Source organism: Periophthalmus magnuspinnatus, chromosome 24 (assembly GCF_009829125.3).
Source record: "Periophthalmus magnuspinnatus isolate fPerMag1 chromosome 24, fPerMag1.2.pri, whole genome shotgun sequence".
NCBI classification, from domain to species: domain Eukaryota; kingdom Metazoa; phylum Chordata; class Actinopteri; order Gobiiformes; family Gobiidae; genus Periophthalmus; species Periophthalmus magnuspinnatus.
In genome coordinates, this window is record NC_047149.1 from 6457823 (window position 1) to 6485235 (window position 27413).

The 27413-nt window shown below is 39.3% G+C and overlaps 1 protein-coding gene across 1 annotated transcript; it reads left to right on the forward strand.

The window, feature by feature from the left end:
- The first annotated feature begins 192 nt into the window (after positions 1-192).
- On the forward strand, positions 193-19592 carry cpsf2 (cleavage and polyadenylation specific factor 2). Its single transcript, XM_033990740.2, has 15 exons — positions 193-335; positions 1053-1218; positions 1288-1447; positions 1850-1955; positions 2036-2165; positions 4268-4383; positions 4900-5087; positions 5641-5931; positions 7681-7781; positions 10761-10964; positions 12345-12500; positions 13260-13482; positions 14197-14520; positions 16065-16199; positions 19247-19592. Exons 2-15 carry the CDS (start codon positions 1070-1072, stop codon positions 19337-19339), a joined length of 2376 nt encoding a protein of 791 aa, XP_033846631.1. The 5' UTR covers positions 193-335; positions 1053-1069; the 3' UTR covers positions 19340-19592.
- Positions 19593-27413: the final 7821 nt, after the last annotated feature.

Genomic DNA, 27413 nt, shown 5'->3' on the forward strand with positions numbered 1-27413 from the left:
TTTGCGACATACTACTTTTAAAATATCATCTAATTCCACAAATATACCCAAATCTTAACATTTAAAATATTTTTCAATGTAATTTATTAGTTTTAAAACTAATACGTTTGAATATTAATTATTAGTCGTTTTTCTTAGAATGTATTTGGTTTCAATTCCCCCCGGTATAGTTGGTACGTCCCACTACCCTTTCACACTTGCAGCGGTAATCATGTCGGCTAGTCAAGTGTGCCTAGAATAGCGGTAAAAATGATGAAATTCCAGTTTATTCTTTTATTTACTTAATTCTAACCATTATCACCAAGTGGCACTTTTAATTTGACTTATTCTGAATGGTATGTGACACACTCATTTGAACAGGATGAAGTTAAAACAAAGAAATGCTACTTGTTGGCTAACATGCTAATCTTATTTTGCAGGAGAATTGTTGAATTTTTTCTTGTGCAAATTAAGTGTTACCTTTATGTTGAATAGATTAATTTGTGCTATAGTATTTAGGTATTTGACACTATCACTATAAAGTTATTATTTGCACTTGATGAATGAATGGGTTGAATGGTAAAACAAAACTGTGGATTATTTACTTTCTTCACTTACGTGCTAAATATTGTTTTGTAAACTGTATATCATGAAACAAAAGCTGATTCGGAATTTGGAGTAACAATTAGTTTGGCCATTGGAAATACGCTGTTCGTCAACATTGAATAAGGCTTAACTACAACAAACTTACCACATTTACTTTTTAAAGGTGCTTCTTGTAACTGCTCACTGTAAGTAAGACTGCATGTTTGCCAATGTGTCCAACTGTCACTGAATATATTCAAGTGAGACAAATTTAATGCCATATTATGGAGCATTTCAGGCAAAGCAATAACATCTCCATGGAGATTAGTAGGTGATGAATTCCCATCCGAAAAGTTACATACTGCACCTTTAAATATGAATTGAGTATTTTGACTATTTTTATTAGTTCCAATAGAGCAAGTATTTTATTCACTCAAGTGCATCACACTACATTTCTAAGATTTCTTTTCTTTCTGTGTTGTTTGCAGTGTGAAAGCAGAAGGCCATGACGTCTATTATAAAGCTGACGGCGGTCTCGGGGGTCCAGGAGGAGTCTGCCCTATGCTACCTCCTACAGGTGGACGAGTTCCGTTTCCTTCTGGACTGTGGCTGGGATGAGAACTTCTCCATGGACATCATTGATGCCATGAAACGGTACATGATTTATGCAATATTTACTCTAGCCCATGAATCACACTAATTCTAATGGTGTTTTGTGTCCAGATATGTTCACCAAGTGGATGCTGTGCTCCTCTCACACCCAGACCCCATTCACTTAGGTGCCCTACCCTATGCTGTGGGCAAACTGGGTTTAAACTGTACAATCTACGCCACCATTCCTGTTTACAAGATGGGACAGATGTTCATGTATGATTTATATCAGGTAAGCTGGCTCCATGTCATAAATACACGTGAGAAGAGAAACTTGAATTTTATCATTGCTAACTATATACTACAGGAGCAAAAGTAAAGTTTTTGTTTATTTTATTTACACATCTAGCCTTTTCATTTATAAATGCAGATTACATTTCACCCTAATGTTAAACCAATGGAGATTTTAAGATGCTAAATACTAAACCTGGTGTTCATTCAAAAGTGTTCTGACACTACAGATTATTCCACTGCTCTTTTGTTCACTTTTTATATTATTTTGACTAATGCATCTCTAGGTATGTTTGGCACATGCTGTCAGCAACACATTTTCCGGATGTTCAATCCTGAGCTCTATATTTTATCCAAACCATATTCACATTTAATATATTTACTGATATTTTTCTCCTCTTAGTCTCGAAACAACTGTGAGGACTTTACATTATTCACCCTGGACGACGTGGACAGTGCCTTTGATAAAATCCAGCAGTTGAAATACTCTCAGATTGTTAACCTCAAAGGTGAGAGGCAACACGACACAACTGTTTGTTTACCACGTCTCTGTTAGTGCGGTACTAAACCCTTCCTTTTGTTTCACCAGGTAAAGGACACGGCCTGTCCATAACTCCTCTCCCTGCTGGTCACATGATCGGAGGCACTATATGGAAAATAGTGAAGGATGGAGAGGAGGAGATTGTTTACGCTGTGGATTTCAACCATAAGAGAGAAATGTGAGTAAAACGTCATATATTTAATACACTGGATGGGCGATAAGACTATAAAATAAATTACTTTTTCCCCATATATTGATCAATCCCAACTTTCCGTTTAATTTAACTTTGTCTGACTACAAACTTTCAATATTAATTTCCTGACCATAATTAATACAGACTTTTAATCATAGCCATATAACACAACTCAAAAACATTGTCTAATCTCATCATCCAAAGTTTGAACTCTGCTCCAAACCACATGCTCTTACTGACAAAGGACTGGCTATAGACTAAAAGTTAAAAAGACTAAAGCTGATGAATGTCTGAATTTCTTTCCCAGTTAAAATTAAATTAATTGCACTTCCCTGTTTGGTATATACATTGGTTGGCACATTATATTGTTGATAAGCATGGGACAAGACCTTGCATCTCTTGAGAAGCTGTAGTTCTAACTAAAGCTAAAATGTAGAGCTTAGAGCTTGGTTTGCAGTCGAGTGTGAAGGGGCTGGGATGAGAATCAGCTCCTCCAAATCCGAGGCCATGTTTCTCAACCGGAAAAAGGAGGTTTGCCCTCTCCGGGTGGGTGGTGAGTCTCTGCCCCAAGTGGAGGAGTTCAAGTTCAAGTCTCGGGAAGGATGGAGTGTGAGATTGACAGGCAGTTCGGTGCAGCATTTGCAGTGATGTGGTCGCTGTATCGGACCGTTGTGGTAAAGAAGGAGCTGAGCCGGAAGGTGAAGCTCTCGATTTACCGGTCAATCTACGTTCCTACCCTCACCTATGGTCATGAGCTCTGGGTAATGACCGAAAGGACAAGGTCATGGATACAAGCGGCCGAAATGGGTTTCCTCCGCAGAGTGGCTGAGCGCACCCTTAGGAGCTCAGTCACACGGGAGGAGCTCGGAGTAGAGCCGCTGCTCCTACACGTTGAGAGGCGCCAGCTGAGGTGGCTCGATGCCTCCTGGACGCCTCCCTAGGGAGGTGTACTGGGCATGTCCCACCGGGAGGAGGCCCCGGGGAAGACCCAGGACACGCTAGAGGGACTATGTCTCTCGGCTGGCCTGGGAACGCCTTGGGATCCCACCGGAGGAGCTGGAGGACGTGTCTGGGGTGAGGGAAGTTTGGGAGTCCCTGCTTAGACTGCTGCCCCCGTGACCCGGCTCTGGATAAGCGGAAGAAAATGGATGGATGGATGTAGAGCTTATGCACTAGAGATCGACCAGTATGGATTTTTTTCCATGACTGATGCTGATACCGATCCAGAGAAACCAGAGAGGTCAATGGCCGACAAGCTCTGCCGATATTTTTGGGCCAATTTTTATTATTTTCCCCAAATGATAACATTTAAATTTACTACAAACTCACCCACAGCCCTTTTTACTTCAAAAAAGGGCAAATATTGGCACGATATATCGACCAACCAATATATCTGTCTCTACTTTGCACTGACATCATTCTGTTTGAAAAATGCCCCTGAACATTTTGACTGAGTGGCAGAGCTATGAGCAGCTTAAAAGACAAAATGTGCTTCTTTGTTTTTTTTCTGGCTTCATTTTTGTCCATGGAGCTAATTTTTTCACCCGACAACAATTAATCTCCTCAACACACAGACGCAGAAACGCCTGATTTATGGAGAGAGAGGTTCAGTTCAAATGTGTCTGATCCAAAGTCTGTATCAGTGATGGATGTGCCTGTAGTCTGTAGTGTCTCTGGGGTTTCACTGTTAACTGTTGAGCTGTTTTTCTTGTTTTAAATGCAGGTACAAACTAAATATGTAACAGAGCTGTAGACTTTTATATTTGTTACTTTCACATTTTATATGTTTTGAGCTTTTACTGAAGAAAATGGCACTACTCACCATTGACTCTCATACACCTTTTGCTCCTCACTAGTAAAGTTCCAAAGGCTGTGATGTCCTCTGTATAACCTCTATTAAATGTATAAAGTAAATAAAAGATTAGCTTAGATCTAAATTGTGAACTTAACAGCACAATGTATGTATTATAACCTATTTAAAAATCTTGTCTCATTCTCATGGACCCAATCTCATGTCTCGTCTTATGGAAAACACGCCTCCTTCCATCTTTACTTGTTGACATTAATTCTTGTATTTTTGTTTGTAGCCACCTGAATGGTTGCACCCTGGAAAGCATCAGTCGTCCTTCTTTACTCATCACAGACTCCTTCAATGCCACATATGTACAGCCTCGACGAAAACAGAGGGACGAGCAGCTCTTAAGTAAGTTATTTTAATATTGGACTAGGATGCTTATGGGCTCAGCAGATTACAATATTTGAAAGCTTTTATTTAAAAATAATGTAATTCGATACGATTTTAAATCAATTGGAGTTAACAGGTTATAAAAATGTGACCCAGCTTAATGTTTAATATTTTTTTGGTTGAACGTTGGCTTGAAAAATGCTTTACTAGAAGGACCTGATTTATTTGTCTGAACAACATAAAAAAAAAATAGTAAATTTTAAACAGTTTGCAGTGGTCCAAAGTTGTCCGTCACTTACCTTATGCATTTTGAGAATCCTAATTGTTCACCACAATGAGCTTTATAAGCACTTTTCACAACTTTGAGAGGCCAGAGCGGTGTCTTACTAGGTAATGCTAACAACAACTAGCAAGCTATCTGATTATTGGACATTAAAATGCTTTATAATTAGAAGCAAGACAAATTTTGTTCAAATATATGGAAAAAAATCTGATACAAGGCCTTTAACAATAAATATGTTTTTTTCCTCTTAGCTAATGTGATGGAGACCCTTCGCGGGGATGGTAATGTCTTGCTAGCTGTGGACACTGCAGGCAGGGTGCTGGAGCTGGCTCAGCTGCTGGACCAGATCTGGAGGACAAAGGACGCGGGGCTAGGAGTGTATCCTCTGGCTCTGCTCAACAACGTCAGCTACAATGTGGTGGAGTTCTCCAAGTCACAGGTGACATAAGTGCTCTGGACGTCTGTCTTCAGACCTATGCAGTCAGCTACACTACACTTGCCCTATAATTCATATTTGATTTATGTATTGGCTAAAATATTCAAATCTAAAAATTGCAAGTGAGTAGTTGTGTTAGTGGTAGTTCTACTGGCCAAAACTAGGAATGTCACAATTCCAAATGTTAGTCTGATATTAGACTTTTTGAAAAATTCAAATATTACAAGGGTAAGGCAAAGGCATCAGAGGCTAAGGAGCTGTGTGGTAACTAACATCCATAACATGGTTGTTTTAAGTTCAAAAAGCAAATGCAAGATCCAATTAGTTTTAAACTTTTAATATAATTTATTTCAGAAAATCTACGGGACAAATGAATGAGAAATTTACTTCTGGAACCAGGGGGTATCCAAAATGTGAAGTTAACTGTTTGCTTGTGAAAGTCTATCATTTGTTCCAACTTGAGTCCCAACCCGTCCCCCCGCGTCCCAACCCATCTCCCCGCGTCCCAACCCGTCTCCCCGCGTTCCCACGTCCTAACTTGTCTCACTGTGTCCAGGTGGAGTGGATGAGCGACAAACTGATGCGCTGCTTCGAGGACAAGAGGAACAACCCTTTCCAGTTCCGTCACCTGACCCTGTGCCACAGTCTGTCGGACCTGGCCCGCGTGCCCAGCCCCAAGGTGGTCCTGTGCAGCCAGCCCGACCTGGAGTCCGGCTTCTCCCGCGAGCTCTTCATCCAGTGGTGCCAAAACCCCCGCAACTCCATCATCCTGACCTACCGCACCACGCCCGGCACGCTGGCACGCTACCTCATAGACCACCCCGAGGAGAAGATGCTCGACCTGGAGGTAAGTGTTAGACCTGCTGGAAGTTTGGAAATCAGGAACAATATTATGACCACTGACACGGTTATATTTTGTATCATTTAATTCATGGGATTCAGCTTCCTGTTATATGCAACATTTTGGGGACTTTTTGAAAAGATATAATACATTTTGTTCTGTGCTAATCACTATGGCACTATGATTTTTCATCTTTCTGAAACCCATGGATAGACTTTTTGACACAAAGTTAAAATGAACAATTTCAGATATTGAAATTATTATATTGAATCACACTGTTGTAATTAAGGCAAGAAACTGCAACAGCAAACTGACTATGGAGGTGATAAGTCAGTGAATCCAATGACTCATTTAAAAATGGATAGATCACACACTGAAGAAATAATGATAAATAAGTCTTTGTGATAATTTTTTTTAAATGGCAGAAACATTTGTTGTGGAATTTCAACAAGGAAAACAACTAAAGAATAAAATGAACCGAGAAATTGTCTTGAATCAAAGAGTCTGATCTATTAAAGCTGTTGTGCCACAATTGTAAAGAGCTGCCTGTCCCTGACCGAGCGTCGTCTCACCCTAAACTCTGTCAGTGTCAGTACATACAGCATATTTATACCACACAGATAAGAATTAAATGAACCAGAAAAACAGTTTAGACCCATTAAAGCACAATGTCAAAACACTTCTTGGGACACAGGATTAGCAGTTAATCTAACATGCCTCAGACAGTGGACAACAGGGCACAATGTACTGGATCTTCAGCTCAAATAGATAAGATATAATTGAACTAAGAGTTAAGAAACCGGGACTGACAGGTGAGAATACCAGTACCAAGCCTATATGACAAAGTACTAATTAGATTAACCACTGTAAGCAAATATTTCCATAACAGTTTTCAATCAGAATATTCTTCAATTGGATTATTCTTACCTTAAAACTGCCATTCATAATTAGATTGTCTGAGCCAACCCTGTTCTGTTCTCATAAAAAAACGTATAGATGGTAGCTTTAAAGCCACAGTATGTAACTTTTAGCTAAAAACAGACTAAAATAAGAGCTTTTTTCCGTTTTGGTTGTGTTTATTGCACATAAAAAAAACTTGCATCCATGCTGTAAGCAGGCTTTCATCTCCACAAACCTGACTCCTACTTCACTAGGAAGAGGGCTGTCTACTGCTTTCTTTCCATGGAAATGTTATTCCTTTGGCTATAATATTCCACAGTATCTCCATGGAGAATGTTCAGAAGTATATATTTAAGTTTCTACTTCCATGGAATCATACAGGTGATGAGCCACCTCCAGAGGATTACATACTGTACTTTTAAAGATGCACTTTAGAACTTTTCTGGTGGAGGTACACCACCTACCTGTATCCACAGAGATGTTTTTGTTTTGCATGGAATGTTGCACTATATGGCATTATCTATCTCTATATCTCCATGGAGACAAGTAGCTGGCACCAAGAGGACAATTTACAGAGCAGAGTTGCCTCTGCACAAATCTGACCTGTTTTTTTTTTTTTTTGAGAAATAAAAAAAATGAATTAATGCAAGATAGGTAGGTTTAATATTCTCAGCAAAGCAATAATATCTCCATGGAGACAAGCAGATGGCATAGTCTGCACCAAAAAATTACGGTAGATATTACTCCTTTAATATGTTAGAATTTTAAACTGCAAAACAAACTATATATAGAGGAATTTGGATATTATGTCCCTTGGGTTTGTTTTGTAACTTCAGTTTTTCTTCTGTCCCTCAGGTGAAGAAACGCGTGAAACTCGAAGGAAGAGAATTGGACGAATACCTCGAAAAAGAGAAGATAAAAAAAGAAGCAGAGAGAAAACTAGAGCAAGAGAAAGAGTAAGTCACCACATTTTGCAGGTTTATATTACACAAATATTTAATCTGTTATAATGTTGTTTCCTCATCACAAACAGACCTGGAGTTTTGTTTCATTCACATGTTTAACACACAGACCCTGCAGATTTAGACTGTATTCTTCTTTCAAACAGAAAACACTCTAGCTTGTGATGTCATGTGGTAATACAGGAAGTGCTCCACTGTGTTTTTAAACTCCATACACCTTCACAAAAATAATTTTAATAATCTGCCCTGGAATTGCCAAACTTTAGAATTTGCCAAGCTTTAGTCTTTAGCCTTTGGTTCTCAGTGCATCAGCAGATACTGTAGACTTTCTGTGGCAAGTCTCAATCAAACAGAAGGTAAAGCTAAAATATTAAAACTTAATGTTTTTCTAGTGTTGTCAAAATGATCGAAAATCAGATATTAACTGATACTAAAACTAGTATTGAAACTAGATGCTTATTGGAGCAGGTATTGATACTAAAAAAGTCACATTCACAGGACAGAAATGAATTGTTCCCGAATCGCTTTGGAATGATCTTGAACTGCATCAGAACAAGTATAAGACACATAGACTAGTATACACTCATGGACCACTGTGGAACCTACTGGACGACTGAGGGATTACACAGATATAAGACCACAATTTTAGTATTGTGACAGAAAGAGAAAATCAGTTCAATTGAGGCTAAAACAGCAGTCAACTTTAAAACTGCTACTTGATGACATCACAAAGTGGAACAGAGAATTTTGAGGTTTGGAGATATAGACAGACTAATAATGCAAGAATACTCAAAAGTATGAATGAAACAAAACACAACTCCAGGTATGTTTTTGAGGAGATAACAACATTATAACATGAGTCAGTTTTGTGTTTTATAGGACATTTAAAGCTACCTAAAATATCCCTTACTTTTGTGCTTTTGTCCTTTGGTGTTGAAGAAATGCAGACTCATGTTTGTTGAAAGCCGAACCAGCACATTGCATTTTAGAGGTGTCATCAGTTTTTGTTGTACCGTGAAAGTAGATGCAAACAGTGGCCCAGATAGTGAACTGCAGCTCAGGGCCATTCTAACACGGAGAGAGAAAAGCTGCGTCACAATCCAGCTGCGAGGCTAAACTTATAACAGCAAAGGTAGTGTGTGTTCCCGCTGTGTAATGGCTGAGGTGGGCAAAAATGTGTACTGGAATATTCATACTATAAAATATTTTTCAAGTATATTCGAGTAATCGAGTAACTGCTAAAAAAAAAACTAACTTTGTGTTGTCATGATACTAAAATTTCAAACTCGATTTCCATACTAAGGAATAGACTTGATACTCAATATTGATTTCGATACCACATCATAATAAAAACTCTTTCATCAGACAATAAGATTTGGTTTAAATAATATTAAAAATAATAGTATTGGTACTTTCTTTTTATATTCCCATGTGGCCTTACGTCTGTGTAATCGCTCAGTCGTCCAGGCAGGTTCCACACTGATCCATGTAGGCCTGTCACGATGATCAATATATCGACCTATTGTTCAGTAAATGAAAGCTGCAATTATATATTTTGGGGCTCAGCATTTATCATGGATGTTTTTGTAGCAATAGTGGGGAGGTTTCTGATATTTTTTATATACAGTCAGATTTGAGCTGTAGAGAGAAAATGAAACTGTATCTCATCTTCAGTGGAGTCCACAGGAGTACACAGTTAAAACATAAAACATTTACACTTCATAAAATTATTAGTAAAATTAACATTTGAATATTTACTGAACCTCTGGTCCACGAGACTTCAGTTCAAATGAGTATGAGACTTGAGTATGATAACAATACTTTAAAAGTACAATATGTAACTTTCTGGATGTGGCATCTCCATGATTCCATGGAAATAGAAACACTCTTCTCAAGTTTTATGCCATACTGGAATATTGCTGCTAAAGGGGCAAAATTTCCATGGAAACAAGCAGGAGAAGGCCCTGCTCCAGACCAAATAAGAGTCAGGTTTATGGAGATGCAAATCTGTTCAAAGTAAGAGTGCATGTTTTTCAGTGCAGTAAACACAACCAAAATGAAAGAAAAACACACCTATATTTGGCTAAAACATTACCTACTGTGGCTTTAATGTACAAATACAGGTATTCAAGTAAATACAAAAATTGTAAACTTTAAGATTGAAACAAGCCAAAATCATGACTACTAAGAGATCTGGTTTCAAACTAGACTGAACAGTTTAAGTTAAAAATATAAAAACTTTTAGGCTCTGTAAAAATGAATGAAAGTGCTTTAATCAATTTTTACCTCTACTTCAACAATATCCACCTCAGCTCCCCACACAGCGGGAACACACACTACCGTCACTTGGGTGAAAGTTTAGCTCTGCAGCTGTATTGTGACGCAGTACTATTTCCCTTTTAGTATGACACCTATAAATTGCATTACATTAAAGGGCCCATATTATGCTGATCTATGATTTTCTGATCTATGTTATAATGTTGTTTCCTCATCAAAAACAGACCTGGAGTTGTGTTTTGTTTCATTCACACATGTTCAACACAGAAACCCTGCGTATTTAGGCTGAGTTCTTCTCTCAAACTGAAAACACTCTGTTCCACCTTGTGATGTCATGTGGTAATGCACTCCATACACCTTCATTTGGAATGGTAAAAGGACTAAAGGTAAAAGGAGCTGTTAACCTGAGAACTATGATGTCACAAGGTGGAACAGAGCATTTGGAGCTTTGGAGATGCACAAACATGTGTGAAGGTAACAAAACACAACTCCAGGTCTGTTTGTGATGAGGTAGCAACATTCTAACATGATGTAAAGATCCCAAGAGTCCATTTTGTGTAATACAGGACTTTTAACATCAACTGATATTATGACAACTATAATTATGCCTTATGCTAAGGAGTGCAATTTGCTAAAAAAAAAAAAAAAAAAAAACATTATCTAACAAGCAACATAACCGTTTTGTTGTGTTCTCAGAGTGGACATGGACTCCAGCGATGAGAGCGACATGGACGACGACCTGGAGCAGCCGACCGCCGTGAAGAGCAAACACCACGACCTGATGATGAAGAACGAAGGTCGGACCAAAGGGAGCTTCTTCAAACAGGCCAAGAAGTCCTACCCCATGTTCCCCACGCACGAGGAGAGGATCAAGTGGGACGAGTATGGAGAGATCATCAGGTACTAACAACTAGTGCTGTCACCGTACTTTCACACTATAAAAAATAAAATGATAATAAAAAATCTCTTTCTTGAGACAATAGAATTTGATTTTCAACATTATATCACAGTACTTTCTTTCTTAAATCAGAACAATTTGGGAAAAAATATCCAGGCACGATTTTCTGACAAGCATTCTGTTTAGGTTTACAAGTTTTGTTTTAATAATAGGAATTAACAAAAAGACTGGAATACCTGCTTTACGTACACTTCGGAACATGTTTGTGCAGGTCTAAACTACAGAGTTAGATGTTTTTATGCAGAATAAGACAAGAGATTTTGCTGTTTGTGGACGAAATTATGATACCGGTACTTTAAGAATTGCAGCCTTTACGATTTGCTTATTGCCTCCATTTAAGTTATGTTTTCAATTGTGATTAATCCCCTAAGCCCTAAGTCCTACTAAGTGTCCTCTACATAATCACACGGTACATAGGAACATAGTATAACATAGAAGTCCTACTACACTATGTCCTACAAAATCCTCAGGTACCAGGTAACAAAGGAACATTTTGGATATACTGTAGAGTTTTGGTGTAGGGAAACGCACAGAATTTCTTCTGGTTGTTTATTTTCTGAACACGTGGGATACTGTAGGCCCTAACCCACGTTAAAACAAAAGCCAAACAACAGTAGTTTCAACTCAGTAAAGCCAGTCTAAAAAAAAAAAGCAGTAACTGACAATTGAACTTTCACATCAACTTATCGGCATAGCAACAAAGCAACATTAACAACAACACAAACTGTTACAAGAGCAACAAACAGTGTCAAGTCTGAGTTAACACAAAATATCAGATCTTTATAATATTTAAAGAAAATTGTTTTTATTGCATTTCACTTTCACGGTCTACTTCCATCTCCCTGTGTTTTATTCAGAAAATAACTTTTCAAACTGCAAAGTGAAACAACACTGGACCGCCTAAACACAGCCAGTCAGAACGCTGCATGCAGCGCTTAGTTCTGGGTCGACAAGAAATAAAAATACAAGACTATTGTTGTTCTTAAAGTATACTCTTGGGGGGACAACACAAAATGTGCTAATTTACAAAAAAAAAAAGTCAGACACCCCAGTTTTAACCTGTTAACAGCTAACTTGAGTTCTAAGTACATTTTCTTCATCACTCGTGATGGTGATTGTTTACAGTTTGTATATTTAGTGCTAATCCTTATGGGAAAAAGGGTATATAGAAAAATGAGAATTTCTGGACACACCCTATCTAACAAAAAATATGTAAAAAAAAAAAAAAGGATTTCCAAGAAGGTAAAGACACAGCAGAGACTGGTTTAGTTTGATATAAAATGGACATTGAGGTAACTCCCCCTGGCTGTGTCCTGTTGCAGACTAGAGGATTTCCTTGTTCCAGAGCTTCAGGCTAATGAAGAGGAGAAGATCAAACTGGAGTCAGCTCTAACAAACGGAGCCAAGGAGCCCATGGACCAAGACCTGTCTGTGGTGCCCACCAAATGTGTGTCGAGCATCGAAAACCTGGAGATCAGGTCAGTGCTGCAAAGTCTGTACCAGGGCTGCACCATGAGGGAAAGTATGATGTGGAGGTTCAGTACAGCGATATCGCTGTTTTTGCAAAAATTTCCTATACTGTACAGTAATATATATATATATAAAACATTTTAAGTTACTTTAATAAAAAAAAAAACCTAACTGTACGTCACATGTAGAACTTTGGTGTTATTACCTGACATTCAGTTTGTTACTATAGTGATTATTGTGTTAGTCAATATTAAATTTTCAAGTAACACTGTGGCTTTATTTATTTTATTTTTTTAATATTTCTGAAAAGGACCATAAATTTGTGGAAAAGAACATCTGGCTGTGACTGTTTTCTTACGCCTCCCTCAGACTGCAGTGTGGGAGTGGTTTTGTTGTGGTGTGACAGTCGCACTCAGAGCGGTGCTGTGCTGCTGTCACCTTTGAAGCTGCACACACAAGACCACATATTCGCATGATAACTATTTATTAAGGGAAAAGGCTCCGGCCGGCTCCGGTGTAAGGCCAGAACTGACTCCCAACAGTATGAATCTGGAGCACCGCTGCACCTCTGCCTGCACTGCCAGACTGCATGGTGTGCAGTCTGCAGGAATTTCATAAAAAGTAATGAGAGAGCTCAATCAATGCACCCGAGCTGCACCGCGTGTAGTCTGAGGCCGGCATAACTGACATACAACATTATTCAGGCTCACATATGATATTAAAGCATACCTCATTAAAAACCACTCATCTCTCTCCTCCCCCTTCAGGGCCAGAGTGTCGTACATCGACTATGAGGGCCGCTCTGACGGAGACTCAATAAAGAAGATCATAAACCAGATGAAGCCTCGTCAGCTGGTGATCGTGCACGGCGCGCCTGAGGCCAGTCTGGACCTGGCTCAGTCCTGTAGGGCCTTCAGCAAGGACCTTAAAGTCTACACACCCAAGCTGCAGGAGACTATAGACGCCACCAGTGAGACGCACATCTACCAGGTCACGTAGACACGCTTTGTTTTCAAGGGAATTTGTGTAGTTAAAAAATATCAAGTCAAGTGTGTATTTAATGTTTTTCATGCGTCCATTCATCCATGTTTAAAGGGCCTGTACCTGATTTCAAACCATGAGCCAGGAACACCTTTTAGTAAGCCCCGCCCACTTAAAATCTTTCTGCCACTGTGATATAGCCCCATTACAGAGAAGTGTCTGGGACAGCGTCAGGAATTTGGTTTCCCATCATTCTTAGTGAAAAGGTCACCATGTGCAGCATCTTGTGTATTAGTTGTTGCCCGATTATATTGTACAGTCTCCATTTTTTTTCTTGTTTAGCGGCTTTTACCAGACAATGCATGATGTGAAGAGCATTTATCTTGACAAGAATAAATTAAAACCAGGTAGAGGCCCTTTAGTGGAGCAAGCATGTAGTGCTTCTGTAAAGCCATTGCACGGTTTAGTTTAGATTCTGTTTTAGTTTGCTTTAGTTTTTAGATTAGTTTAGTTCATTTTTGGTTTGGTTTGGTTTTATTTTGGAACTTTACTTGCTACTTTGCTACAAGTTTACTTTTTTATATGCATTTTTGTATTTATTTTTTGCAACTGCACCTCTAAATCCCCATTGCAAACCTTCTTTACTCCCTATGCTGTAAAATTTACACATATTCCCTAATCCCATTGCATGTACTTATATCTATCACTTTCACCCCACTGTAGGTGCGGCTCAAGGACTCCCTGGTGAGCTCTCTTTACTTCTGCCGGGCCCGGGACACGGAGCTGGCCTGGATCGACGGCGTGCTGGACATGCGCGTGGTCAAGGTGGACACGGGGGTGCTGGCCGAGGAGGGGACGGGGGAGGAGCAGTCCGAGGATCCGGAGCTAGCCATGGACACGACAATCTCCGACCCCGACGTGGATCTGAGCGCCACAGCAGCTGCAGCCCAACGCGCCCTGAAGATGAACCTGTTCGGAGAAGAGGAGAAGGAGTTTTCTGAGGAAAGTGACGTCATCCCCACACTAGAGCCGCTGCCCCCGCATGAGGTGAGCAGGAGAGAGGGTTTTAAATTTTTCTTTTAGTTTTATTTGTTCATTTCGAATTAAGTCTATGTTCATGCTTTATTAAGGCTATTAAAAGTGTAGTTATTCTTAAAAAAATAATTGATTATAATGTAGGATTTAGAGTCACTCTTTATTTAGACAATAGAATGTAATTTTCAACATTAAATGGTAGTACTTTTATATTCCCACGTGTCCTGTATCTGTGTAACCCCTCAGTTGTCCAGGTAGGTTCCACAGTGGTCCATGGAAGTATACTAGTCTATTTATCTTATACTTGTTCTGATACAGCTCAAGATCATTCTAAAGATATTCAGAAAAGGTTAATTTCTATCTTCTGAATGTGACTTTTTTAGTATCAATGCCTGTGTTTCGATTCTAGTTTTAGTATCAAATAGTATCTGATTTTCTATACTTTTGACCACTCATTTCTTTATTTACCTATTTGCTTATTCTACTGATATGGACAGATGCATCAATCATCTTAATGCAGTATCTCTATCCCAGTGTTAATCCATGAGTTTCAGAATGATGAGAAATTAGGACTGTTTACGTAGTTGCTATTAACAATTCAAAATAAAAAAAAATTCTTCTGAATGGTCAAACGTTCCTCAGAATATTAATATGAAGAGCAGTGACTATGGTAATGTCCAAAAGACCATACAGTACAGAATAAAATATTTATGGAGACGGCTGGAGTGTCCCACCACAAAAAATGTAAGCAAATATTGAAACTATTATTAAAGATTATACTTTGGAAATTTGTATGGAGCATCATTTTGTTTATTATATTTCAATTTAGTATTTTTGAAAGAGAACTAGAGTCATACCAGTAGGATATAATGCTAATACATATGTAAAGTATAATGGGTGTATATTTTATCCAATTTTATGTTGCAGTTCCTTTGTTATATATGCAGTTGGTAAATGGTAAATTGGTCACATTTTTATATAGTGCTTTTCCACTTTCAAGGCACTAAAAGCACTTTACATCAAGGAACCACTCACCCATTCACACACACATTCATACACCGGTGTACACAGACACTGGGGGCGAGGCTCAAGGACACAATGACAGTATTCATCTTTGGGAGGTGGACTCACAAAACCTTCAGATCAGTGGACAAACACTATATCGACTGAGCTACTAAACTGTACTCGCAAAAACAATATTCACAAATTTCACTGAACGCATGTCTAAATTCTAAAATATCAGGCACAAAAAGTAATAATACTAAAGGTTATGGATTTACATAAACAGGATATCATCATGACTTTGCTCTTCAGGCCAGCTAGCTAAACAACTGATAACTCTTTCTCACATGCAACATTTAAAAAGTCCCTTCACTGACTACACCATTTATATATAACTCCTCTTGCTGTGAGGCACTACCACTGATCACTCTGTCACTGAAGTAAAAATATTCTGTTCTCAAATAAGTAGGCCACGCTGCAGTGTCTTGTCTCTCCACCTCTCTCTCATACACGTAACAGTACAGGTCTTTTTATAAGTATTGTGTTTTTGACAGATCCCGGGACACCAGTCTGTTTTCATCAACGAGCCGCGCCTCTCCGACTTCAAACAGGTGCTCCTGAAAGAAGGCATCCAGGCAGAGTTCGTGGGAGGGGTCCTGGTGTGCAACAACATGGTGGCGGTCCGCAGGGTGAGTGTGCTAACCGCTAACTACCACAACAGTGCTCTACAAGGCCTGTTGTGCTTGTTTTTTACGGTCTAAAATACATAAAAAAGTTCATTTTAGATGGTTTGCAGCAGTTAAATTATTCCTCACATTCCTTATGCACACCTAGCATCCTAATTATTCATAGCGATGAGTTTATAAGAGGCGTTTCACGACTCTGAGACCAGTGCAGAGTATTGCCATGATGGTAAAGCTAACAACAACTAACATGCTAAAGTGCACTTCCTCCTTATCAGACTATACAACGCTTTCTAGTTAGATGCACACAGCGAACTTACTAACCTCAAGGGCTGCTCAACTTTCAGAGGCAATGCTAATAACACTAGCATAACAATAGAGCACCAGCTGTAATTTCTAGTCCAGATAGTTTAAAAATGGTTTGATTTGATGCGGACAGGACACAGTTGTCTCATTCTGACCGCAAAACCTGCTTGTACAATGTATCTGTACTGAGGCAAGGCACATTTTACGCTATTACATGAAAAAATGTGCAGCCCTTTTAAATGGGAACTTTGGGTAATGTTCGTTTTAGGAGTTTTAGACAGCAAAATATGTGGTAGCTTTTTTTTTTTTGTAATGACTAGTTGTAGTTGGATGGGATGATCATTGACTAGGTAAGTGGATCTCCAGCTTTATTTCTTTCAAACCCACTTCATACTTGTCGAGCCCTCCCACTGTAAAATGTGTCCCACACATATGTGTTACATAAGCCAATTTATTCACAACAAGAGTGGATTTTAGAAAGAAACTCAATTTTCAATCATATCTTTACAATTACAAGTTCAGGAACCAGTGGACTAGGCTACAGCTCTCACAGTTTAATATAGAGTGCATCACATGTTGTTGCACGAGGGATCGCGTCCTAATACAGTTTGACTACCCACTAATGTTTTGTAGGTGTCTTCGGGCACTTTCACACTTGTTCTGGTTTGAGCCTAGTTTAGTCCTGATGCAGACTGTACTAGTTCTGTTTTTTATTGATGGATGAAATTTCTGTTTTGTTAATAGAATTGTGTTCAAAGTTCACATTTTTAAAACGACCAAGAAGAAGAAGAATCATTTCAGATCACAACAAAATATTCTGTGTTATTCTGTATAAAAACTGCCCTGTAGTTGTTTGTGAGGGAAATTATAGTACTTCAAAAGTTGCAGTCTTTGCGATTTGCTAATTTGCAATTCAAGTTTGATTCTATTTCAGTTTAATGTATCTGTCCTAAATCCTTGTTTAGTTTTGGTTTAATCCAGGTTTAGTTCCCAATTTCTCCATCTCCTGAGAATTATTTAAATCTTACATAGAAGAAATTACACTTATGTACAACCTATTTTGGTACGAATTCTGAAATGTAAAAATTGTCTAGTAAACAAAAACCCAGATGTACCACAGGGATAACCACAGTGCGTGTAAGATATGAGCCCTAGTGGCTTTTTCAGCATCTCATTTCAGAGGAAGTGCAACTCCACTTATTAAATATGAAGTTTCCCCAATGTGCCAACAAACAAACTGCACAAATGAGCAAACCTTAAAATAGCGCCAACCCAGAAAGTGAATCAAGGGAGAGGAGCCGCTGGCAGCCTGAGCAAGTGCAAACACAAAGAAAATGTTTTGATTGTCTAAAAGTCTGTAAACACAACATCTTTATTTAAACAGCCCTGTGTGTTAGCTGAGGTGGTTGCCATGTTGGACAAAATATCAGGAAGGGTAGAGTTCAACTGCATATTTTCCTCCTAATTTTCTGAAAACAATTTTCACTTTTGGAATATTTACTTGTAGTGTTGTCACAATACTTTTCAAACTTGATTTTGATACTAAGAAATAGTATCAAAGTTTAATAAAATATTTAGACAACGGAATTAATTTTCAAGATTAAATCATTGTACTTTCTTTTACATTACCATGGGAATCCCTCAGTCATTCAGGTATGTTCCATAGTGATCGTTGGCTCTATATTTGACTCTTACATTTCTAGTTCTGATATAGCTCATGATAATTCAAAATCTGTTCAGAAAATATTCATTTCTGTCTTGTGAATGTCACTTTATTGGCATCGATATCTGCTCAAATGAGTATCTAGTTTTGATACGAGTTTTATAGTGGAAGCCAAGTAGAAGCCACCAGTAATCTGACCAGAACTGAAGAAGTGGCTTGGATGAGCAATGAAATATCTTCACTCCTACAACTTTTTGTCCAGTTGACAGATTTAACTTTGGCTTCTACTATGGATCAGACCTGGACGACTGAGGGTTTACTTGTCCACATACCCAGTTTTTACCTGTGTATTTGAGCAAAGTTTGTCTTGCCCCATTACAGATGTATTGTATAAGGAGCTCTTGAGGTCAAAATATGTACGTGCACTGCGTGATATCTGCAGCTAATTATAAACAATTTTATTATCCAATAAGTACATGTTAGCAATAGCATATTAGTTACTGTTAACTTTACCGTCAGGTCAAAAGTCTGCACTGACCTCTGAGGGTTGTGAAAAGTGCTTATAAAATGCATAAGGCCAGTGAGGAATAACTTTGGGCCACTGCAAAATGTTTAAAATTAGCTACTTCTGTTTTTTGCGTTTTTAAGACTGTAAAAATCGCCCTTTGTCTCCATGGATGCTTTTACCTTGAATTTTGCACAGTATAGCAATAAACTTGTCTTTCTCCATTGAGATTGCAAGCCTGCTCACAGCAAGAATGCATGTTTTTAAAGTTAATTTTCTGTAAAAAAAAAAAAAATAATAATAATAATTTGAATAAATACAAAATATATTTGTTTAATACTAATACTGTGGAACATCCCTGGCAAAGCAATAACATTACTATGAAGATGAGCAGGTGGCAGAACCACTGCTATAAATTTGCCCCTCAGAGATTTGACGCTGGACTTTGTGTCTGTAAGAAAAACTGATAGGGTGATTAGGTCATATTTACCTGAAATATGACCTAAAATTACTTAGTACTTTTCCTGTTGTTATTCAAATTCTAAGGGTCATATTTATCATATTTTTTTGTTTTCTCAGACGGAGGCCGGACGTATCGGGCTGGAGGGCTGCCTATGTGATGACTACTATAAGATCCGGGAGCTCCTGTACCAGCAGTACGCTGTGGTATAGACCAGGGCTAACCAAGGACTGAACTGTACAGGCCCCAAACCCACCCCCTGGGGACCCACTCTCCCGCGGCCCCACAAACCTTGTAAATTTCCCTTTTATATGTCAGTACACAGTTTTATTCTGAGTTCAGAGTAAACTGGTTGTGTGCGATTCCGCAATTGGTTTACTGTAAGATTCCATAAGTTTCTGGTCTTCATGTTGTAAAGTGACAAAAGCTTCACCTGTTGTCATTAAATCATTTTCGTTTTCCAACATTATGGCTTTATTCTTTTTTACTCTAACAAACCATATTAAAATGATATTATTTTTTGCTGCTATATTGATACTGTGGTTGGTCTTTGAATAATCCTTCTTTGCATACAGAAAATGCCTTGCATGCTACAAAATTACAGTGTTGCTATTTACATAATGCCATGAAATAAGTTATTCAAATGGAATACTTTGGGAGCTATTTAAAAAGGCAGCCAAGCTGCAGCTTTTATTTTTAGTTGTAGTCTCTCTGGACAGTGACTGCAGTTTTATACAAGTTCCTTTATCATCACTTGGAGTTGATTGCTGGTGGTATACTGTGAGCTCATCATTTTGAAGAAAATGTATCTAAATTTAGTTTCAATTTATATATTCTCTAAGGCTTTAATTCCCTTTTAAACATTTTCCCTTTTGGTCATGCACTCTGGTCATGCTAACTAAAAATGGTTCTATTTGGAGAACACACTTTACAAACTGCACCTCTGTTTCCAATCAAGTATTTTGGTGCTGGAGCTCCCTCTGCTGTTAGCAACAGGAATGTAGAATGTGAAAATAACAAAAGAAGTGCTAACAGAGCCATGTGCTCGTTGAGAACACAATTTGACCACAGAATGTGTTTGGTGATGTCTTATGGCAGGGGTGTCCAAATTATGACCCGGGGGCCAAATGCGGCCCTCAGATAAATTTTTATTGACCTTCATTCAGTTGAACTGGCCCAGTTGATCATATTCAGTACTTTTTACTGCAAATTTGAGTAATCCTACCAATATAACCTAAATCACATCACATTGCATTGTCATACGGACCTAATATTAATATTTCAAGCCTTATTTAAAGTATGTTAAATGTACCCTGCGTGTGAATTATTATCCACTGTATCGACCACTGGGCTGTGACCCTCTGTGTCGAATATTTTTCAAGCTATGGCTCTCGGTGAAAAAAGTTTGGGCAACCCTGTCTTATGGGCTTTAAAACTGCACAGGAAAAGTCAACATTTTTATCCATGACACAACAATCCTGCTCAGAGAAGATGACTTTGGATGAATGCAGCAGAAATACAACTCCAGGTATGTTTTTGATTAGAGGACTACAGTATAACATTGGGGCAACAGTGACTCTGGTCAAATCAGTGGTCCCCCAACCTTCGGGGACCACTTGTTCTGTAAATGTAATGAAACTACCATCAATATATAGCATTTTACCACCTTTACCACTTTACATCAAGGAACCACTCACCCATTCACACACACATACATACACCAGTGTACAGACACTGGAAGTGAGGTGGGTTCAGTGTCTTGCCCAATGACACAATGCATTCATCGGTGGGAGATGGAACCACCACCAATCTGTGGGTCAGTGGATCTGACCGTTCAACCAGTGGTGTTTCGGTCGAGAACAGGATTGGAACTGCCAACCTTCAGATCAGTGGACAAACACTCTAACACCCTAAGTACACGTTAAATAAGATTAGTTGAGAAATCTACCTAAAGTAATGTCAGTATTTATAGTTACATACTTGTACCTGATGAAAGTCAGTATTAGCATGTCAGCTGTTTATTGCAGTGACAGCAGATGGAGACAGACCTCCACGGCCCCTGGCTCTAAATGCCTGGATCTGTACTGCGGGTCCAGTGATCACAATGTGCCTGCAGTGATACTGGATAATACACACTACTGCTGCTCAGGCGGATTACCTCTGTGTTTTAGGTCTATGGGAAAAATCTATTAGTTTGAAAAATGAAATTCTTGGGTGGTTATTTTCTTATCTTTTACAGACACACAGAAGCGTCCTGTCAAGTCGGCTGTGACCTGTTGGGGGCAGAAATAGGGCTGTCGGTGTAGAAAAATGTTTGACTCACTGAAGAGGAAAAACTAGGAGATTTGTAGTTCAGCTGTACAAATACTTTTCTACAGCTGATAAGATAATGTGAAATATCAAGGAACTCTTCATGTGTTTTTGGCCAACAGAGAGGAACTAAACACTGAATCAACTTTTCTTCGCTACTAAACTGTGTACATGATGTTTTAATAGCAGTGAAAAATGGCTGTGTCCTGGCTCCAGTGGCCGCTTCGAGTTCAAGTAGCTGGTGACATCACGCAGGACTCCCAGGATTAAAGCCGGGTGTTTCTGATTACAAACACCGTGTTGCCGGGGGGGTTAAAATGTTAGACCAATCACACTGAACCTTTTCCGCCAGACCCCGCCCCTCCTCTCAGAGCCAGATCTTACTATATGCAGATTAAACAAGTTGAGAACCCCATAACCGTGAAGGGCCCCGCCTCCCGAGTCCTGAGATAGTCTTGTAGTTACAATAAAACGGGGTCCTGCTTTGGTTAAATTAGCGCATTAGATCTATGCCACATTCCTGACCCCCGACCCCTCGCTCAAAGACACATCTCAGCGACAACATGATATAATTTTACCAAACGTTTTTTTGTTGTCTTTCCTTTCGCTACCGTGAAGAATTCAGACACTTTGGACTACAGCGGGTTACTTACTGTTGTTAATAAGAGAAGCTTTGACTTTGCTGCTTGAGTGAACGACCTCTGAACGATCCAGCTCCGCCTCCTCACTCCTCACTCCTCACTCTCCTCTTTGGTCCTCCAGGTACAGCCCAGTGTAGCAGCTCTATTTGAAATGTGGTTGTGGGAGTTTGGGAGTTCTCAAGTTAAAACATCTGGTGCAACCCTTTGGTGTTTGACTGATTAACAAAAGTTTAGGTTAGCACAGTAGCACGACAAAGGCTATTTTCCTTAATTAGCTTAACAACAAGTATCCAATATTCAAGTGATTTAAAAGTGAGTCTTGTTGTCTGTGCTAATACTAATGTCCTACTCAAGTTTCATAGGACGTTTCGAAGGAAGATGGGAAAGAATAAGGATTTTGTACGTTACTGTTAGAAATATCACATATAAACTGTACCAGAATGCAGGAAGTAGTTTGTAACGTGTGAATGCGGCTGTTTTGCTGTTGAAAGTTGCAGTGTGAAACCAGTTGTAAATTAGCAGGATAAAAATACATCTTTTTACTCACACACACACACACACACACACACACACACATTCATATACATACATTACTGCTCTATAGGATTCAGTATTCAGACATTAAACATGCACTATGGAACTTTTCTGGTGAAGGATCCGCCAACTGCTTTACTCCATGGAGATGTTATTGCTTTGCCTACAATCTTCCACAGTATGGCATTAACCTTGTGTATCTCCATAGAGACAAGAAGGTAACACCGGGCCAAGCTACAGCTACATCTGTGGAGAGGCGAGCCCAGTCACATTAAGGATGCTGGTGTTTCAGTGTTTCATTGTTTCAATTGCAAGAGGTTTTTTTTAATTTAATTTAATTTTTTTTATTTTGAAATTTTAATGCAATACAGTGGAATTTTTCATGCATATCAATAACATCTCCATAGAAACAAGCAGGTGGCAGACTCTTCACTATGAACAGAAAGACATCATTATTCTATAGAGTAATATAATTTTATTTATTTATTTTATTTATTTTTTTATCCCAGTTGCCCATCCTGTCGCAAGCATCCCCAAACATGCTCTTATATCCAACAGTACATGCATTTGACCTGGTAACCCCCTGGTAACAAGGCAAGGTAACATTTAACCCGCTCACTATTTGTGCGTTTGTTTGTTTGTTTGTGATGTGCTTATCTTTCAGTGGCACGCGGTCGTTTGCCAGTGGAGTGTTACAAATCTAATATTCAGTGATGGTTGGAGGGAGTGCGGGGCGCAGATGGAGGTATGGGTGGTGGGAGTGCAGGGCGCAGATGGAGGTAAAGGTACTCCGGTCTCTCTGCAGAGGTGGATCCTGGTTGCGGTTCATTACGGCTGCAATGCGGTGTGAATCCTCTGGGGCACATCCAGAGCATGGACAGCTGTGAGTGGTGATACACGCTCAGAAAACATCCAAACACAAGCCTTTCTACTGGAATTCAGTCACACTTCACCGGACGCATGATACGACTGCGGGCAGGGCAACCTTTATGCATGGGTTTACCTGGGCTGTAGCCGGGGGCCTACAGAGCGAGGGGCCTGTCACTGAGCAGCTGAGCATCTCTGCACGCTCTTTTCTCACCCCCGTAGCTACGTATATAAGTGGAACTAAACACCTAAACTCCGCCCACAACCACATTTCAAATAGAGCTGCTAAACTGGGCAGTACCTGGAGGATGAAAGAACAGTGTGATTGGTCTAACAGGTATCCACACGTCAAACTCCGCCCCTGCAGCCAGGTGTTTGTGATCAGAAACACCTGGCTGTAATCAGGGCAGTTCTGTGTGATGTCATGTAGTACTTGAAATTGTAGTGGCCACTGGAGGCAGCACACGCTCACACACACAAAGCTGCAAATTTACCCAGTTTGCACTAAAGTTGCCAAAAAAGGAACTAAGAACCATGGATAGTGCTATTAAAACACCATACACACAGTTTAGAAGTGTGGTGTGTTCGGTTCCACTTTAAAGTATTAGTTTTTTTGTTATTTGAGTTACTTCAAGTCTCCAGAGTGAATATCATAAGGCTGTAAATGGAACAAAAGACACAGAGACACATGGAAAAGTCCTCCACAAAAGTAATCGACTCAGGTTCAGCTGTGATTGTAGTAACTTAACTAAACTTATTATTATTATGAACTTTATTAAAACATTAAGAGTGCAGGGTACATACAGTTCCTTTAGTACACAGCGATCATAGCTGGTGTACACAGGAGCCTATATAGAGGATGTGCTTCCATATGCTTGAAGGGGCTAACATCTGTCTGCCGTGCCTCCAGTTTTGTACAGTTGCGTAACATACATTTTGCACTTTAGAAACATTAAAATTTAAATGCTCCGCTTTAATCCGCACCGCGCACACACACCAAACCTGTATATGACTTTCCCCATATGTGAACTTCAGTAACCTGTAACCGAGCAACAAAAGGCTAGAGGAGGGGTTGGGGGTTAAATTCCACATTACCCGTGCCAGTGTCTGCGCAGTCCTCTCTCTCTGCGTTTCATTTTGATAATTGAGAGTCCGATCCAGAACTGCCCATCAGCTAATCCTCTTACGCGCTGATAATGCAGAGTCTGTGACAGAAGCTGCCGTTTTAATGTAACGAGGAGCTAAGCCTGCACTGTGCACATGGAGGAGCCCACCCGGGACCACCACACAGACACACTGCCCCCTAGAGGCTGGGCAGAGAGGGGAAGGAGCAGTCATGAGTATTATCTGTAATGTGACTGCTGAAATACTGGAGAGACATGAATACTTAATGAAGGCTTTGAAGTATTTATTCAAAGCTTAAAGAGGCTGTGGGCTACTCAGTGTTTTTAATTAATATGGGTGACAGTGGCTCCGTTGGTAGAGCATCAGGTCCACTGTTTCGGGAGGTTGGTGGTTCAAATCCCGCTCTCGACGTGAACATCATTGGTAGAGCGGGTCAGACCAACAATTCCAGCTCCCACAGATGACTGCTGTCGTTGTGTCCTTGGGCAAGACACTCAGTCCACCTTGCCCCCAGTGTCAGCGATTGAAGATGAAAAAGCATTATATAAAAGTGTGTCCATTTACAGTATATTGAAATGTGTTTTGACCAGTAGAATGTCACATATCTGGTAAACGCAGCTCTTCAGCTCAAAGTGGAACCACTGTGTGCTGTCTGCATCTAAGTATAAGGGTTTTTCTTGTCCAAAAACCATGAAAGAATGCTGTTGCGCTGTTAGCATGCTAGTTTAAGTTAGTATCACCATGGCGACAAAAGTCCGAAAGTTGTTAAATGCATTAAATCACATGTGTCAAACTCAAGGCCCGGGGGTCAAATGTGGCCCGCCATGTAATTTTATGTGGCCCGCGAGAAGATAAATTAAAAGGCATGACTGTCATTTTAAAATAAGTCTATACTGCTTTAATGTTTGCACTGACAATAAACTAATGAGATTTTCCCAGCAAGTGGAACTGAGAAAAATTTGCAAATAATCATCAAAAAATGTTCATGAAGAGGAAAATTGTCATCATGGAAGGAAGTTGGAAAGAAGAAAGGTGAAGGTGAATACAAGTTTGTACTTTGAAAAGAAAAAACTGTGTGTTTTTTGTGTTATGAGGTGGGGTTGGTACAATCTACATCGACATTTTGACAGCAATTATGGAGCTAAGTATGCAAAAGTCAGTCTGCAAGAAAAACAACAAATTGTTAATTAAAAGGCTGTAAAAGGCCGTTTTTGAAGCAGAGCTGAAGGTCTGTGAGGAGGTGTGTCCCGACCAGATCCACACTTTAAAAATGTCAGTTTATCACAGAAACCGTGATTTAACAAGTTAAAAAGTAATTACATTTATTTTACATGACATTCGGTTACATTTAGTGACATTTACTCTGCTGCACAGTCACATCTGGCCCTTGATGCCGTCCATTTTGCTGATGTGGCCCTTGGTGAAAATGAGTTGGACGCCCCTGCATTAAATGGTCATGGTCACATTTTTATATAGTGCTTTCCACTGCTTTCCAAGGCACTCACCAGTGCACACAGACACTGAGGGTGAGGTGCGTTAAGTGTCTTGCCCAAGGACACAACAACAGCGTTCATCTGTGGGAGCTGGAATCGCACCAACCACATCAGAGGAAAAACACTCCACCCACTGAGCTACTTTCACCCATAATAAATGTGCTTATAAATTCATCACAGTGAATAATTAAGATATAATAATTGGAGCTGCTTCACACGGTTTAAAATGAACTCTTTTTTTTTTTTTTTTTTTTATGTTTTTAAGGCTTTTTAAGGTTTTTAAAGGAAAGATTAACATGTTCACAATAATAACTGCTGGTTCTAATGTTGATCAGCTGTTGAAAACATGGAGGAGCTTCATGTATGAGAAGACATACTGGGAAGCAATAGTGGAAGAAGTGCTCCATTTTGTTACCCAAGTAAAAGTACAGATACTAGTGCAAAAAAGTTAAAGCATCACATGAAAAAAATGAGTTAAGTAAAAGTATTAAAACACCTATTTACAAATGTATTTAAAGAGTAAAAAGTATTTTGCACTGATTTTAAGGTTTTTTGAGGTCTTATAAAGATTCAAATATAGCGATTTTGTTAAAGATTTGTGTTGAATTTTGCGCAACAGAAACAACAGAATGTTTTTTTTTTCTAGCTGTATATTTTTGTTACTCAGATTATGAATGTGTTAAAAATAAACCTCTCAGGCAATGAAGAAAAATACTTTTAAGTCCAGTTCAAAAATGTAGTATCCACTTTAAAACTCAAGTAAAGTCCAGATATCTCAAATTTGTACTTAAATATTGTACTTTACTACTTTTACTTTGTTACATTTCATCACTGCTGGGAAGTATCAGACTGAGGGTAAGGTACGCTGCATTTGACCCATCCCTCAATCCTTCAAAGCCACTGGAGCAATCTGTCAGGAGCAGTGGATCCATCTCCAGGTGTTGAGGTGGTCTTGGTCAGGACGACCTCAGCTGGACGATTTGACCCACTGTGCACTTTGCCTGTTTTGGGTTGATGGGTGAAAGTGGAGAGCCCCAAACATGCAAACTTCACACAGAATGACTTGGAATTCAAACCTGGAGTCGCTCAAAAACAGCTCTGAACTTGTTTTTTGTTTTACTTGTTACATACATGCTATATTTTTAGTCTATACACATCATATAGGACCTGTAATCTCACACTAGAAAACATGACAGACGACATAATGCATTTTCATACTCTGCAATGGTGTGTGTGCGGATGGGTGAATGAATATAATCCCTCCAGCCTCCCCCTTTCTCCTCATAAGCAGACCACTTAATGCCAATGACATTAGG

Coding starts and splice junctions, on each gene's coding strand:
- cpsf2 (XM_033990740.2), top strand. CDS start 1,070: ATGACGTCTATTATAAAGCTGACGGCGGTCTCGGGGGTCCAGGAGGAG. Junction 2,166..4,267: donor TTCAACCATAAGAGAGAAAT/GTGAGTAAAACG, acceptor TTTTGTTTGTAG/CCACCTGAATGGTTGCACCC. Junction 4,384..4,899: donor GAGGGACGAGCAGCTCTTAA/GTAAGTTATTTT, acceptor TTTTCCTCTTAG/CTAATGTGATGGAGACCCTT.